Below are 17,729 nucleotides of genomic sequence, written 5' to 3'. Positions count from 1 at the left end.
AAATGGAGAAACAACGAAACATCTGAAGCTGGTTTAGTAAGAAATGACATACTCGAAATATCAAGATCAATAATAGAGAGAAAAACTTGATTGATTATATTAGTTTGTTATTTCATAATGAAAAATATTGGATTTCAAAACATATTCAAATGATTTTGAAAATTGTAGTGCTGGCTGTTCTCTGAAGAGTAATTCCATATTCCTCCACACCCAGTGTTTGAACCATGTCTGGAAAATGGGATCAATCTCCACAACATTATGCATGAACCGGACAGGGATCTTGACAATACTATCCCTTCAAATACTCAGAATATGAGCTTATAAATTGAAGGAAAAGAAATTGAATAAATAGCAGTTTTTATTATATTAATTTGGGTTCAACAATTTATACAATGTTACAATAAATTTAAGTTGCAAAATTGTAGGAAGATAAAAATTCACTATTAAGGAAGTACTTATATACATCTAAAAGTGTATGACGCATGTAATAATATTGCTGCTAGAATTCCTATATTTACAAAAAAAGCCGAGTCTGCCAGATATACAATTGAAAGGGTTGAAAAATAAGAAACACTGTCATACAACATACTATATTTGTGATAGCCATTAAAATAGATTTAGAATAAATTTACCCACTTCACAGGCATATAAGTAGTTTGTTTGAGTTGGTACTCAATTCTGGTCAGAGGACAAAAATAGTAGAAAGAAACGACTAACCAAAAGAGAGCTGGAATTCAATCTATGCAGACTCTCAATTTTCAAGAATAGTTCAATGAAAATAGTTTTGTTTCCGCAAATAAATTTTCTGAAGAAGCAACAAGTTGACTTAGATCCAGCTACTGGCAGACTAATTCAACAATAGTTAATTTCACTCTGAGTCTGAGAGTTGCTGTTTCTTAGCCTAGAAAAGATACTGAATAAATAACAAAATAGTTTGACATTACAAGTACCGGAAGAACACTCCAAATTCCCATTGGCATTTCTTTGTTCAAATATGGACATAAAGCAATCGTTCAACCTTCACTTGAGATCAACAAAGCAAAATTTATACAACAAATAAATCACAAAATTACGTCAAATCAAAAGATAAGTGAAGGCAAGTAAGACAATGGATATCCCTTGAAGAGGAAATCTAACCGTATGCCTTTCCTGCCTCCACTCAAACTTCAATAGAAGAAAGAAGAAGGACTGCCCAAACAAATACATGCAGACCAGACAGTTTAAAGGCATCTCATATATTTTCTTTTTGAGCTCGACTAAATTTTCCGGCATTAGATTCCAAGTAGTTCTCAAAACATTCTATAGATAGAAAAAACTGCTTCAAGCACATGCGTCATGCAGACAACTAAATAAAGTCATGTTTTAAAATATAATCCAGAATGTTCATAATTCGTTTTTTTTATCAAATAGGTATTTTGCAAAACTGTACATTTTATAAGTTAATATTTTATTCAACAAGATCAACACAATATCATTTTGGAAAAGTACAATCAAATATGTAAATTCAAGAAGCAGCATTTTGAAGAATTCATACAAGAGAACAGAAAGCAACAGAAAAAAGTAGGGAGGAATAAGCAGACCCTGGTGAACAGAAAGTTCAGCTTGAGGAGGAAACAACAGAGGCCAATTTCTTAGCTATTGAGAAATCAATTTTGTCATGCGACAACAGAAAGTAACAGATAATTTCGAGCAACTTCTTTGCAGGAATCAAAAAACCTCATGCCATGAACTTTTCTCTGCCTTACTCAGAACAAAAAATTCAAATTAAAAGCAACATTGCTAGAACACTCTACTCTAAGTCATATTAATATTTGGTAAAGTAAAATAAATAATGACGACAAGCATCTGGACGATAAATAAACTTAGCAAGAAAATTCAGAACTGATCAATGAGTAAGGCTTCTATGCAGACATTCTGTACAGATATGGTACGACTTAACATACTTAAAAAAGGTAAGGCTAATCTATATTAGCTAGATAGTACAATATGTGCTGCCGAGCGATTAGTTTAGGGTGCCCCCACTGTGGCCACATGGCAGCAGAGTAAGATGTTGGTCCGTTTCACTATACTGCAGTCATTTGGTGCGGACTCCTTTCTTCTTCTTCCTTTTAAAGAAACAGCAACACCTGAAAAACATAAATGCCCCATCAATAATTTTTTTTATGAGAAAATGAGGAAGTAGGTCAACTGAATCTACTCACTTTGTTTCATCCATAAGTTCGACCTCTTGGGGTTGAGTGATAGGAGTATTGCTATGTCCGGCTGTTGGATCATCATTATTTAACTCCCCATTAGTAGAACTAACAACTTGAACAGATCCATGCCGGTCTGCTGGGGTCAAATTTCCAAGGGTGCTTTGTTTTGAAGCCTCTGGCCAGGCACTAGTTTTACCAGTTGTCTGATAGAAAAAAATTAATCAAATATGAAAATCAAATTTTATCATTAACACTTCAATGCATTTCTACATACCTCATAATAAGTCTACTGAAAAAACTACTACCACTAAATAACATTAATTTTTGCAACAGAGAAATTTATGAAACACTGAAATATTTCACCATCAGATTGGAATACCCATGTAGTGAAAATATTTTAGTGGAAAGGGTTATTGGGGTATCAGCCGTTGTTAAGAAAATTCTTTTTCCTTATACTTTACTTTTGTAGTGAAAATAAAGTAATTTTGTCTTCATTAGTTTACCTATGGATTTCATCAAGCAGCCCCACATGTTCAATATAAAAAAAATGAAGGAAATACTCTAGTAACTGGCATAATGGAATGAGTCCTCATATTTCATTATTTTCTACATAAAATAAAATCCATAATATTTGTTGTCTCACCTTGGGGACTCCATGTCTTTCTCTATTAGGAGATACAACTACATCATGAGTTTGCAATGATCCAACTGGTGTACTCTGAAAAATTCAATTAACCAAATGATTATAAGATTCTTAAAAATTGAGATGTATATCTAGCATTTACAGTATTTTATCATACTCTTAAATAAAGGAAGGTAGGTAACTATTCTCTTCAGTAATTGAGGATTGGATAATAAAAGAATATCTAAGCTAAACATTAGTACAACAGCACAAAAATATACTGATATATTCCCAGGCAATCCTATGTCAATGAATATTCAATTATCTAATTAAAGAAAATTCAACGTTAGCAAGCACTCTTTCCTTCAACTTTTGTACCTTTTCTGATTTAGTTTTAATTTTATTTGATGGTGGAGCATGCCTCAGCTGCTGAAGAACATACAGATTGGGTGGCTGTATTGAAAAATTAAACTTTCAAATTAAATAGGTACATCAAAACCTATAAATGAAATCTGTTTCAGTTTTGTATTGTTGCATGGATAGATATCACAATTATGTAATTCTTTATTAGAATAAAGGACAATTGAAATTATTTATTATACGATAGTTTATTGAGATATCAAGGTGCATGTCAATTTGTTGCTGTGTCCTCACCAAGTCATATTTTCATTATCAATTCAAATTTTAAATTGAAATTTTAGAAAATTTCATCTCATTAATAGGTTTGTTTTACCACAAAACAGTGAATTTGAGTGACGAATCATTAGCATATAAGATAAGGATTACTTACTGTAGTCTTGTCAGACCAGTCAAATTCCCCATCGTCAACGTAGCCCTTACGGCTCATTAAGTTCAGAAAAAGGCCACGCAAATATTCATAATCAGGCGTTTCAAAAAAGTCCAAACGACGGACGTATCTCAAGTATGTTGCCATTTCCTCAGGGTGGCCTTCACACAATTGTTCAACTGTAGTAGAACGTTTTGTATCGCCTATCTTTTGGTAGCGTTCCTTAAGGGTATTTGCCTTCAGACCCTGCCAAGGTAAGGAGCCTCGTAAGAAATACATGAACATATGTCCAAGAGCCTCCAAATCATCCCTAAAAAAACGAATAGTGAAGGATACGCAAAAGATAAAATACATAGCAAAAAAGAGTAGTTAGTAGATATCCTTAAAAACATTAGTTTCATAAAGATATTGTGGAAAAAAATGTTACTCTGATGCCAACTCACCTTCTGGATTGTTCTTTCCCTAGATGTGTGTTGATAGACATGTAACGGGCAGTTCCAGTCAAAGATTTATGTTCCCGATATGGAATGTGTTTATTTGTTTCCAGTTCAATATATTCCTTCGCTAAACCAAAATCTATTATGTGAATAACTTTTTCTCTCTTGGTACTGCTTCTGCCAATTAAAAAATTTTCGGGTTTAACATCTCGATAGATCAAATGTCGACTATGAACATATTCTATACGATGGAGCTGAAAGAAGAAAAAGCATTAGCATTATATTTGCCAGGATGTGAGTAAGGATAATATCAAACATTGAACTGAGTTTTTCTCACCAATTGAACCGCTATCATTAAAACAGTCTTCAAGGAGAATTTACGGTCACAGAGATCAAATAGATCCTCCAAACTAGGACCTAATAGTTCCATAACAAGGGCGTTATTTTTACCACAAGGCCCGAAGTAATAAACCTCAGGAATGCCCTCTGAAATTAAAAAGTTTTCGATGAAGATTGTCAAGTATCTGAATTTTGAAGACTTTGCATCAGGAGTGTTTTGACTTTACGAATTCAATCAAATGATTTGAATCACGAACATGTCTGAAGGTAGGGCTGATTCTAATTAAATGAGAATCGTGTTTTGGGCTGATATCCGATCATATGAAAAAAAAATAACAATTTTATAAATCTAAAGGATAAAAAAGATAGAAAAGGTGTACTACTTAGGCAACACTTTCAAATTTGATGCGAATAAGAATTATCCACTCAATTACTGGGGACTGTATCATGTTAACCTACCGTGACTGCCTAACAGTTTGTAGAACCTATACTCTAAATGCAGCTGAGGCGCTTTGGATTTCATCTGTTCCAATTTAATAGCTACATGTTCATTATTATACAAATTTTTTCCTAGTCTCAGTTCTCCGAAATTGCCACAACCTATCTTCTTTCCGACCCTAAAGTTTGGGCCGACCATAACGACGCCTGAACTGGTAGAGTTCACATTGTACCTGGCTTGATGACCCTCGTTTACACCTATAAAGAAAATTTTACAGTTTACATTTCTTTTCTTTTGTTTTATGCTCACTTTTGTCTTGAAGTGTACAACTATGGTTCCTATTATTATCCCATTTGCAATTTTATCATCAAATGCATCAATTTTGAAATGGCGAATTTTTTCAGAAAGAAATTTTTGATATACTGAACAATAAAAAGTTGAATCATCTACAAAATTATTTTAACCAGGCAGAGCCTGATCTACGAGGGTTGATGTTATATTGGGACTACTACTGGTCCATTGAACTAGATACAAATTTACTATTGAAACTTGTAAGTTTAAGAAATAATAGCTCCCTGAAACCGGTGGGAGTATACATAGTTAGAGCTATTGCTTTACATAGTGAAGATGGATATGTAACATCTTGAATGTTTCATATGATAGATTTGAAAAATAAAGAGCACCTGCAAATGGGAAAAAATAGTATTCTTGCAGAATTCTTGGAGCAGGTATTGATTGATCAAGATATTCCAAAGGTTAAATACAAATAGAAAAATTAAGTTTATATCATAATCAAAAATTAATAATGAATATAAGACTCACCATGGCGTTTTGAATTCTTCTTATTTTGTTCGCTCTTTTCCATGGCACCACCTGGAATTAAATGATATGAATATGTATGTATAGGAATATTTTGGAGCACTCCGAATTAATTCACCTACTTCTGACGTTCTACGAAAAACTTACAAATCTTATAATTCCACGATACGTAGCTTAGTAACTTTTTTCATGTCTATGAGTTCGTGACAAAACAGAAGAATGTATTGGCTATTCTTTTTTGAATAGTATTGCAAAAAGGGTTTGAAATTAGAACTGATAAATTATGTTCTGTAGAAAAGGAACCCATTGATTTGTCGGGATAAAGGAAATAATATTATTGAATTTATGTGGTCGATATCTGTTGAAAATCCATAATTTAACTAAATCATTTATAACTCATCCTAGTAAAATCAGGTTTTGCAGTTTCTAGGGAAATAATAGTGTTACCTAACAAAGTTGTCCTTAAATTTTAGACAGAAAAGATCAGAAAATCGTGAAAAAGGAAAGTGATAAATATGAAAAATCTGAAATTGGTCATTATTTTATACTCAAGTAGGATGAAATGCCCTGAAATACATTATTTGCTCAGCATTCCTTGAATGGATGGAATCCCAAGATTTATCCAACAATGTTAACAATTAATACGCAACTTCATCCTAATAATATGGAGCATCACCTGCGAATCTTAAATTTCATCAAACTCTCTAACTTGTTTGTATAATATCATTCAAGCCAGTTCAACCACTTCTATTAATTGCAAAAACATTTTGTCACTCAAAGTAACAGGTACAAAAAACAAACCCACAAGCTAGTAACCAAAAATACTAGCCAATAGAAAATGGCAGGAAGATTTAGGTCGTTAGCCCTTTGAAAATGAATTTTCAATGATTCTCTGATGACACAATTGTTGATACATATCAAGGTGGAAAATTACTTCGTCATATTTGCGTGAATCCAAATGCAAACAGAGGCTCTTTTGAATAATCAGAGGATTCGATCGAAAATATGTACTTTTTTCATTTCAATGGAAAGTTTATCGATTTTTCACGTTCTATGTGACAAAACTATTTGTGCAATGGTTTGGGAGGCTGTTGCCTTTATTATTCAAGGCAGAATTACAGCTGCCAGTACTGTTAGTGATGTCCTAGAAACCACCTAATTGTTCTGTCGAGTTGGCCATCTAACCATTTTTTTTCAGCAAGACAATGCATCTCCTCATATTGCTCGTCGAACTATGGCCTTTTTGAAGAAGCGTGCGTTGATGTTTTGACATCTAGTTCATCCACTTTTCACCAGCCTCCACAGACTTTGACAGTCAAACCACACGAACTTTAATAGGTTTGTTCATAGAGTAGTTTGCAACGGTTGTGAACTGCACAGAGCAAGCGCAATTCTATTTTAGGGTAGCGAAAATCCATTTGCGCTTGCTCTGTACAGTTCACAACTGTTGTAAACCACTCTACGAACAAGCCTAATTTGCTCAGAAGGGCGAGGTGTCACAAGTTTACATCGACCAAGTCATTTTGTCAGCTACAGGGTAACCCGGCACAGCATAAAGTTTTCTTTTGACTACATGAAATTTCTTGGAAATGATCAAATTTCATTCTTTACGTATGCTACCACACTACACATACACAATATCCCAAACATATCAGGAAAATTTGCATTCAAACTTACATCTCTGAAAACTTTAAGTCTATCTATAGTTTTTAATTTAAGATCTGTCCAAATGATTTATCAGGGAAGGGACAGACTTATAGATACACATATAGTTTTTATATCAATTGCTCCAAATAATTTGAATTTTCTTTAGAAATTTTTCAATGAAAGATGCACTGAAATTTACGATAGTTTTGAAAAAAGATGATAATCCTCAATTAAACCATTTCTGCAAGTCTAAAAATCAGTTAATGATGCAAGAGAATTTGGGTTATTTGATGTTATCACCTAATCAATATTATAGAACTGACTGAAAAATAACATTGCAAATCAGATGTCAATGACATTTGCAAAAAATTAACAAAAGGAAATTTCTTGTTGAAGAAACAACTCTAAAAATAATAGGACTATGTATGTCTCAAGCAATATTCGTTGAAATATCAGTAACCACTTCACAACAAATGGTGATGATCACTAGACATTAATTTTTTCCATGTATTAAATATCATATGAATTCAATTCAGTAAGGGGGTACTGTTGATAAACATTCAAATAAATTGATTTTGTTCACAGTCATCATATTGTGAATCGAGATACGGGAAGTTGCTTCTGGAAGACATAACCAAACTTCGAGTTTCATTCCAAAACACAATCGTTCATAATAAGGTATACACCTATCTTGAGAGGTAATTGTTATAAGTCTGATAAGAATTGATAACAGGAGATTGGCAAGGCTCACCTGAAAATGGATTTTTGAGAACTATTCTAGAAAATTGTATAGACTTAATTGCAAATTGGTAATGCTGTTTTGACATTTTGAAAGGAATTGATAATTTCTTCCCCTAAAACTTACCGTTATAAAAATGGTATGTCTATTTCAAATAAGATAAGTCTAGTCCAGAAACACATGAACAGAAGTTTACTTTAGGAAATATCCACTCTTGTTTAGAGTTTGATATCACATCATTAATTGTATCACAGAACTCAAACTCGACGTTAGTCTACTTGGAGATTTCCTACAGAAGCTTGATTATCCAAAAAACGTTACACTGCTCAAGGTGAATTACAGATATCCAGAAGAGAAAAATCATTTGAAATTCGCACTTGTGGTTTTAAGTTTGTGAACCAGAACTGAACGCCATTATACCCACATAGACACCCGGTCATCCCAGTTCGGAATCTTATTCATCTTCTTTTTGAACGTATACAGAAGCCTGAACGCACTTATAAGCTAACAAAGGCCACAAACTTCACTTAACGGTTGAAAAAGGCTTTTTTAGCCTAAAAATCAAACATTTTCACTCGCTCCTTTCTAGGAAGAGTGTACTAATATACAAGGAACCATTTCACTTCGGATCATTCTCGTCAAATACATCTGCACATGCGCGGAAAATAGTTTCCGATATGTCATTACGGATATGTAGCGAAAATATACTGCGGCAACATTAAAAAAAATGTTTAAACATGAGGCACCACCTAAAGGACTCTTATTTCTGGTATATGGTTTAACACTGTCTTATTATTATGAAATTAAATTTTGAACGATGTTTCATCTATTATTCTGCATACGAAGGCGTGGTGAATCATATGTTACCGTTGCTATGACAACTGCTTCAAGAAGCCGTTCAAACATAACCGCGAAAAACGAATTCCAACTTCGATGCTGTAGTTGGCATTCTTGAAATGAAAAAACATCACAAAAACAATTCACTTGATAATGACACTCAAATGTTGCACGAATCTTAAATCATAATTTTAGAGCTAAGTAATAATTTTCAACTCGATCGGATGTACCTGTTTCTGTAAATAGGTATTGAAAAAACAAATTTTTGTTTGGTAGAGAGACAAGCGGTGTGGTAGACTGGTCTTGTAATAAATTTGAACTCGCGAAAACTCCGAACTGAATTGTTATTACTATGTTTTATACAAAATTTATTTGTTTAGAAAATCGAGGTGGCTTTTATAGGTAATATAATAACACCCCCCTTATCTGAGTGGATGAAAAGAAGATTCATCATAAGTTTGGTTGGAAGACTTTCAGTCATAGCGAAATTCCGCCCAGTATTAATTTCTCAGAACACGTACAAGGTGTAGACACTTCAGAAATTGCTCCAGGAAATTTTGACTGCCACTGTGAAATGAGGACCTAATTTGATTGAGCTTGGTACAAAATCGACCAATTTGGATGTTTTGAAATGATCGAATGTGTTGATCATAAAATTGAAAACTTTATAATGATTTTCACTTCATGAGAATCATCTCAAATGGTTATTTATTAATTGAAATTCGAATTCTAATCAAAGTTTCAAACATATTAGTCCTTTGTTGCCGCAGATATTTAACGCTACATTGAACATACAATGATGATCGTAGAGACTTATATCTAATTAGTTCATAGTATAGACAGACTAAACTAGATTCAGTCCGCAGGGTGAATAATAATCAAAATTAGTGCCAGGAACAACTTTCAATAATACCTCTCAAGAAAGTCGAAGCACCCTTGAAACATTTGAATATATTATGTAAGAAGATATGGGCATCTGAAACAATTTACCCCAGCGCCCTCTGCTTTCAATATTTGAACTTTCCTAGATACAACCCTACAGTTTTCTTCATAATGATGAAAAGTGTTCTTTGATATTCCCTCATGTTTGGGAAAGAAAACTATAAGTGCTTTTCAATAAACATTCGTTATTTTCCAGATCATCTCGAAGATTTCAGCAGCATATAATACAGACGTCTAAAGACGTGTATATAATTAGTAAATAGATATTCAATTTTCCTCCAAATCTGAGCGTTCTGTCCTCATCCCAAGATATAATCCAAAATATTCACTCCATGTTTTCCTCTTTTATTCAAATAATTATTCACAGCTACGTGAGCTCCACAGCAGTGCCATGCTTCTCTGATTTTAAGTGATTTTTATTCAGTATTACGATTTCCGAGAAATTTTGCATATTTCAGAGTTGCCAAGCACCCAAATAATTCCATTAGAGTTGTTATCAGCATATCGATCATGTTGTAGACTAATTTTAATTTCCCAATACGATCAGAAGTTTCATCAAATATCGGGAGCGAGGACTCCAGAGTCTCCGCAGAGGAAACTGCTCCACTTTATCTACTGACGCTTTATGTTCAAACTGACAGGAGATAAAAATATTTCGATGACAAATGGCCAAGGGAATGGGGAAATAATTTTTAGCTCACCTATATCTTTTCATTGAAAAGTTATTATTGGTTATTTTTCTTCGATAAACATTGAATGCTTCACGAAATTCGAAACACTAGTTCGGTTGAATTTATCTTGCAATAGGAAATTGCACATTAACCCCATAATGATTTTATGAGCCGATGCCTTATCATTTATACGTTGAGACGTGTCTCTCAAAACATTTTTTCACATATGCCATCCCTTTCAAATCCTTCGAATAGCATGAAATTCGTAAAGACCATTATAGTCGAAAATACATGGATCGCAAGTTTTGGTTTTTTATTTTCAATAAAAAACAAAGAATCATTTAATGACTGAAAAATCGGGAGCTCCCATTGATTTCCATGAACTTCAAAAATAATCAAGGTACCAACCATATTGATTCTGCTTCGCCTTGAAGAGGACCTTTAATATAAGAATTTTTTCATTGGCCTACGTGAAAAAATGGGGGCTGTACGATTAACATTCCAATAGGATGAGACTGAATTGTAGCAGACAATATCTCAAAGAGGCTTCATCTGAAATGTTTAGCGTTGAAAGCTTTCAGATGAAGCAGGCGTCAAGTCAGGGATCATGAGTCCAGTCTGTCTTTCTTGTATTTTCACTTGCTAGTCCATTTTCCAAATTAAATCGGACAAACTAAAAAAGCTACTCGTGTCATGCCACAACCATCGACGGCTTTTCCTCCCCTTTCGGGTATCGTTTCACTGCTCATGAAAACTGATACCCCATTTTATTAACGCAATCCAATAAATGGCGTTTCGACTTATTAAATTGTCTAGTTCAGTGAGCAAGCCAAAAATTGACTGAAGTCTACTCTGTACATATCACCAGTAAAATTCAATGTGTATTCAAAATTTCTTTCTTTTAAATCGAAGGAAGAATGTGTAGCCCTACAATTTCTTTATTTTGATACACCTACTCTGAATAATGAAGATTAGACCATTATATTATGGAATAAATTCCCCCCGTTTTATTAATTGAGCGTTATGAATATACCTGAAGCAACAAGTTTCAAATAGATGAATATCCATAATTAAACAAAAAATGAATGACAATATTTCCACCAGAAGGAGATATTCAACCAGTACACGTGTTGCCTTGAGCATCACTATGGAGGAAGACTCGAACAGACAATTTTTAATTGTATGTTCTTATTCCAGAGGGGACATCGAATGAGCAATTCTGATTGAAGAAATCAATATTGGTATTGATGGGTATTGATCGGCACCAAGAGATATTATGAAAATAACAACAAAATTCAATTTATATTGACACAATGTAGATGCTTTCAGTGATTTGGACTGGACAGATGCAGACACAGTAGTTTTCAGACAAAAGAACCAATACTGCAGGACTTGAGGGAATAGCGGCTCTAACGGTCTGAAGAGAACAAAACAATCCGCGGATAATGACGGGTTTTTACTGGACATTTTAAAATAAATCGCGCAGATTGCAGTGCTCCGATTTCCGTCTAGGGCGGAAGTAGGACAATGATGATCATTCTTCCATAACACTAAGGGGTGAACTGACGTCGTTAATCGAAAGACTTCGGAATCAACAATCCGTAACCCATTAGACATGAATCGAAAGCGCAAGAACACCTGTGTTTGGGTTTTTTCATATATGTATACATATATACATCTACCCACAATGTCGATTATTATACCCTCTTGTACAGAATTCAGCACTGAAAAATGGAATATTCACAAATCACATGCGCGCCTGGATATAATTATATTTCAGTACTGAATTCTGTCGTGGCAGGTCTGAATATACTGAAGGCAAATATTATAGAAGGACTCTGTACAGGGTATAAACTCGAAAAAGCATAATAGAAGAAAGAAGTTGAAGTTCAAGAAAAAAAAAATCGACAGTGAAATTGATAAAAATTTACCTGTTGTAGGTGCTGACAGGTGCATCATCTCATTATATTGCCAGTTCTTAGAGTGCAATGGTTTGATTCGAATTATCTGATTCATTAACTTTCATATGAAAAATAAATGATTATCTTCTGTTCTCTAGATGATTTGTTACTCCACTGAAAAAAAAGAAAGGTAAAGATTAGGAGGATAATCATTCGCAAGGAGTCCGCATAAATCATAATCTCGAAGAAGTGGTATCACACCAATACTCACCGAGTATAAGAAAACCATTCTCGATACTGATAAATACGGAAATACAGGTGGATCCTTCTCCTTATAACGTATGTTGTCTAGACTTTTGTCACCAACCTCTGTCATGCTGTAAGAAGTTAAAGTTCAAGAAAAAAAATTCGACAGTGAAAGTGATGAAAAATTATTACCTGACGTAGGTGCTGACAGGTGCAGTATCTAATTATATATTCAGTTCTGAGGACAAAATCTTTCGAGACAAACTATCTGATCCATTAACTTTCTACTGAAAAATAAATGATTATCTTCTGTTCTTCAGATAATACGTTACTGCGTTAAATATTTACGTATTGAATCTTCAATACTACCCATTTTGTCAGTAACGCATATCAAAATTCAATTTCGAATGATATAAAATATATGACATTATCGAATATACTTATTATCTTGTCTTGTACCTACTTTCTTCACCTTTTTTGTACACTCAACACTTATATCGCGACGGAATAATAATTTAGTCGAAACGGAATTACGCTAAGAAATGAATCAATAAGATGAGAAAAAACTTTAGTCGCAAATTTGTTGAATCTGATCTTGAAGAGTCATTGATTCTAAGGAGAGCATCAAGAGAAAATTCCTCGAAGATGAGTTGATCATTTCGTAGGAATTTTCCTAGGAATCATCCCCAAAATAATGACCCACTTCGCAATCAAACCCTCCAGAATTCTATCGACATAAAGTTGTTCCACAAAATATTGCATTTCCATTGAAATAATTATACCGCTACTAAAGGACTATCAGAAGTATATCGATAAGATGAGAAGATACTTAGTGTCGTGAATATAGAAAATGTGTTCTTGAAGGTTCATTCATTCTGAGGAAAGCACTACAAGAAAATTCTTCAAAGGTGACATGGTCATTTCGAAGGAATTTCCCCAGGAATTTTCCCGAAAATAATGACCCACTTCGCAAACAAATCCTCCAGAATTCTATCGACATAAAGTTACTCCACAAAATATTGTACTTCGATTTAAATAATTGGACCGCTACTGAAGGACTATCAGAAGTATATCGAAAAGATGAGAAGATACCTAGTGTCGTGAATGAAGAAAATTTGTACTTGAAGGAATTTAGAAAAAATTTCCCCAGGAATCACCCCGAAAATAATGACCCACGTCGCAAACTAACCCTCCAAAATTCTATCGACATAAGTTACTTCACAAACTTTTGCGTTTCCCACGGTATTCATTACGATTATCATCAGTGCCAGCTGATAAATCGAAACGACTCACTTTGAACCTTTACATTTTGCTTTTACGCTCCTGGTCCATCGATGGCTAAAGTTGGGAATGACTTCCAGGAGATCCCTTAGCAGCCCTGTCCACAAAGGACAAGACTGTGCTCTAAGACCTTTCCGTCATTCCATAAATGCTGACAGCGAAGTCCCAGGAAACACTACACTCACTACACTTCAATCAAGAATCTGAAAAAAAAAGAGAAGGGTAAAGATTGGGAGGATAATCATTCGCAAGGATTCCGCATGAATCATAATCTCGAAGAAGTAGTATCACACCAATACTCACCGAGTCTCGATTCTGATCAATACGGGAATTCAAGTCTACTGCTACTCCTTATAACTTATGTTGTTTAGACTTTTGCCACCAACTTCTGTCATGCTGTAAGAAGTTAAAGTTCAAGAAAAAATATTCAACAGTGAAATTGATAAGAATTTACCTGTTGTAAGTGCTGACAGGTGCATCATCTCATTATATTACCAGTTCTGAGAGTGAAATGGTTTGATTCGAATTATCTGATTCATCAACTTTCATATGAAAAATAAATGATTATCTTCTGTTCTCTAGATGGTTTGTTACTCCACTGAAAAAAAGAAGGGTAAAGATTAGGAGGATAATCATTCGCAAGGAGTCCGAAAAATCATAATCTCGAAGAAGTGGTATCACACCAATACTCACCGAGTATAAGAAAACCATCTCGATACTGATAATCACGGAAATCCAAGTCAACTGCTGCTACTTATAACTTATGTTGTTTAGACTTTTGCCACCAACTTCTGTCATGCTGTAAGAAGTTAAAGTTCAAGAAAAAATATTCAACAGTGAAATTGATAAGAATTTACCTGTTGTAGGTGCTGACAGGTGCAGTATCTAATTATATATTCAGTTCTGAGGACAAAATCTTTCGAGACAAACTATCTGATCCATTAACTTTCTACTGAAAAATAAATGATTATCTTCTGTTCTTCAGATAATACGTTACTGCGTTAAATATTTACGTATTGAATCTTCAATACTACCCATTTTGTCAGTAACGTATATCAAAATTCAATTTCGAATGATATAAAATATATGACATTATCGAATATACTTATTATCTTGTCTTGTACCTACTTTCTTTACCTTTTTTGTACACTCAACACTTATATCGCGACGAAATAATAATTTAGTCGAAACGGAATTACGCTAAGAAATGAATCAATAAGATGAGAAAAAACTTTAGTCGCAAATTTGTTGAATCTGATCTTGAAGAGTCATTGATTCTAAGGAGAGCATCAAGAGAAAATTCCTCGAAGATGAGTTGATCATTTCGTAGGAATTTTCCTAGGAATCATCCCAAAAATAATGACCCACTTCGCAATCAAACCCTCCAGAATTCTATCGACATAAAGTTGTTCCACAAAATATTGCATTTCCATTGAAATAATTATACCGCTACTAAAGGACTATCAGAAGTATATCGATAAGATGAGAAGATACTTAGTGTCGTGAATATAGAAAATGTGTTCTTGAAGGTTCGTTCATTCTGAGGAAAGCACTACAAGAAAATTCTTCAAAGATGACATGGTCATTTCGAAGGAATTTCCCCAGGAATTTTCCCGAAAATAATGACCCACTTCGCAAACAAATCCTCCAGAATTCTATCGACATAAAGTTACTCCACAAAATATTGTACTTCGATTTAAATAATTGGACCGCTACTGAAGGACTATCAGAAGTATATCGAAAAGATGAGAAGATACCTAGTGTCGTGAATGAAGAAAATTTGTACTTGAAGGAATTTAGAAAAAATTTCCCCAGGAATCACCCCGAAAATAATGACCCACGTCGCAAACTAACCCTCCAAAATTCTATCGACATAAGTTACTTCACAAACTTTTGCGTTTCCCACGGAATTCATCACGATTATCATCAGTGCCAGCTGATAAATCGAAACGACTCACTTTGACCTTTACATTTTGCTTTTACGCTCCTGGTCCATCGATGGCTAAAGTTGGGAATGACTTCCAGGAGATCCCTTAGCAGCCCTGTCCACAAAGGACAAGACTGTGCTCTAAGACCTTTCCGTCATTCCATAAATGCTGACAGCGAAGTCCCAGGAAACACTACACTCACTACACTTCAATCAAGAATCTGAAAAAAAAAAGAGAAGGGTAAAGATTGGGAGGATAATCATTCGGAGGATTCCGCATGAATCATAATCTCGAAGAAGTGGTATCACACCAATACTCACCGAGTCTCGATTCTGATCAATACGGGAATTCAAGTCTACTGCTACTCCTTATAACGAATGTTGTTTAGACTTTTGCCACCAACTTCTGTCATGCTGTAAGAAGTTAAAGTTCAAGAAAAAATATTCAACAGTGAAATTGATAAGAATTTACCTGTTGTAGGTGCTGACAGGTGCATCATCTCATTATATTACCAGTTCTGAGAGTGAAATGGTTTGATTCGAATTATCTGATTCATTAACTTTCATATGAAAAATAAATGATTATCTTCTGTTCTCTAGATGGTTTGTTACTCCACTGAAAAAAAAGAAGGGTAAAGATTAGGAGGATAATCATTCGCAAGGAGTCCGAAAAATCATAATCTCGAAGAAGTGGTATCACACCAATACTCACCGAGTATAAGAAAACCATCTCGATACTGATAATCACGGAAATCCAAGTCAACTGCTGCTACTTATAACTTATGTTGTTTAGACTTTTGCCACCAACTTCTGTCATGCTGTAAGAAGTTAAAGTTCAAGAAAAAATATTCAACAGTGAAATTGATAAGAATTTACCTGTTGTAGGTGCTGACAGGTGCATCATCTCATTATATTGCCAGTTCTAAGAGTGAAATGGTTTGATTCGAATTATCTGATTCATTAACTTTCTTATGAAAACTAAATGATTATTTTCTGTTCTCTGGATGGTTTGTTACTCCACTGAAAAAAAAAGAAGGGTAAAGATTAGGTGGATAATCATTCGCAAGGAGTCCGCATAAATCATAATCTCGAAGAAGTGGTATCACACCAATACTCACCGAGTATAAGAAAATCATTCTCGATGCTGATAATCACGGAAATCCAAGTCAACTGCTGCTACTTATAACTTATGTTGTTTAGACTTTTGCCACCAACTTCTGTCATGCTGTAAGAAGTTAAAGTTCAAGAAAAGATATTCAACAGTGAAATTGATAAGAATTTACCTGTTGTAGGTGCTGACAGGAGTGACAGGTGCAGTATCTAATTATATATTCAGTTCTGAGGACAAAATCTTCCGAGACAAACTATCTGATCCATTAACTTTCTACTGAAAAATAAATGATTATCTTCTGTTCTTCAGATAATACGTTACTGCGTTAAATATTTACGTATTGAATCTTCAATACTACCCATTTTGTCAGTAACGTATATCAAAATTCAATTTCGAATGATATAAAATATATGACATTATCGAATATACTTATTATCTTGTCTTGTACCTACTTTCTTTACCTTTTTTGTACACTCAACACTTATATCGCGACGAAATAATAATTTAGTCGAAACGGAATTACGCTAAGAAATGAATCAATAAGATGAGAAAAAACTTTAGTCGCAAATTTGTTGAATCTGATCTTGAAGAGTCATTGATTCTAAGGAGAGCATCAAGAGAAAATTCCTCGAAGATGAGTTGATCATTTCGTAGGAATTTTCCTAGGAATCATCCCAAAAATAATGACCCACTTCGCAATCAAACCCTCCAGAATTCTATCGACATAAAGTTGTTCCACAAAATATTGCATTTCCATTGAAATAATTATACCGCTACTAAAGGACTATC

At 34.1% G+C, this 17,729-nt stretch overlaps 1 protein-coding gene and 2 long non-coding RNA genes across 5 annotated transcripts; all 3 read right to left on the bottom strand.

Annotated features, from left to right (window-relative positions):
- Nucleotides 1-345: 345 nt before the first annotated feature.
- LOC123322085 (casein kinase I) lies at nt 346-8,679 on the bottom strand. The gene is made up of 9 exons (XM_044909927.1): nt 8,151-8,679; nt 5,642-5,692; nt 4,840-5,076; nt 4,379-4,527; nt 4,048-4,295; nt 3,608-3,914; nt 2,839-2,913; nt 2,202-2,398; nt 346-2,126 (listed from the first exon to the last, which is right to left on the bottom strand). Exons 2-9 carry the CDS (start codon nt 5,682-5,684, stop codon nt 2,075-2,077), a joined length of 1,308 nt encoding a protein of 435 aa, XP_044765862.1. The 5' UTR covers nt 5,685-5,692; nt 8,151-8,679; the 3' UTR covers nt 346-2,074.
- Nucleotides 8,680-12,485: 3,806 nt separating this feature from the next.
- On the bottom strand, nt 12,486-12,998 carry LOC123322109. Its single transcript, XR_006539046.1, has 3 exons — nt 12,814-12,998; nt 12,647-12,752; nt 12,486-12,549 (listed from the first exon to the last, which is right to left on the bottom strand). It is a non-coding gene; the product is annotated as an uncharacterized LOC123322109 (long non-coding RNA).
- Nucleotides 12,999-13,869: 871 nt separating this feature from the next.
- LOC123322108 lies at nt 13,870-17,131 on the bottom strand. Of its 3 annotated transcripts, none has more exons than XR_006539044.1 (5): nt 17,113-17,131; nt 16,151-16,243; nt 14,760-16,050; nt 14,206-14,298; nt 13,870-14,105 (listed from the first exon to the last, which is right to left on the bottom strand). It is a non-coding gene; the product is annotated as an uncharacterized LOC123322108 (long non-coding RNA). The 3 variants fall into 3 exon arrangements; XR_006539043.1 differs by lacking the exon at nt 17,113-17,131 and adding an exon at nt 16,706-16,768; XR_006539045.1 differs by lacking the exon at nt 17,113-17,131 and adding an exon at nt 16,302-16,363.
- Nucleotides 17,132-17,729: the final 598 nt, after the last annotated feature.

The sequence above is a fragment of the Coccinella septempunctata genome, chromosome X (genome assembly GCF_907165205.1).
Source record: "Coccinella septempunctata chromosome X, icCocSept1.1, whole genome shotgun sequence".
Taxonomy (NCBI): domain Eukaryota; kingdom Metazoa; phylum Arthropoda; class Insecta; order Coleoptera; family Coccinellidae; genus Coccinella; species Coccinella septempunctata.
The sequence above is the reverse complement of the archived record's forward strand: the minus strand, read 5'-3'. Positions and strand labels throughout refer to the sequence as shown.

Bases quoted from the DNA above. Each gene is read 5' to 3' on its own strand.
- LOC123322085 (XM_044909927.1), bottom strand. From the start codon at position 5,684: ATGGAAAAGAGCGAACAAAATAAGAAGAATTCAAAACGCCATG. The intron at 3,915-4,047 runs GTGAGTTGGCAT...TCGTTTTTTTAG, and splicing joins GGGAAAGAACAATCCAGAAG to GGATGATTTGGAGGCTCTTG. The intron at 2,399-2,838 runs GTGAGACAACAA...TTTTTCTATCAG, and splicing joins AAAGACATGGAGTCCCCAAG to ACAACTGGTAAAACTAGTGC.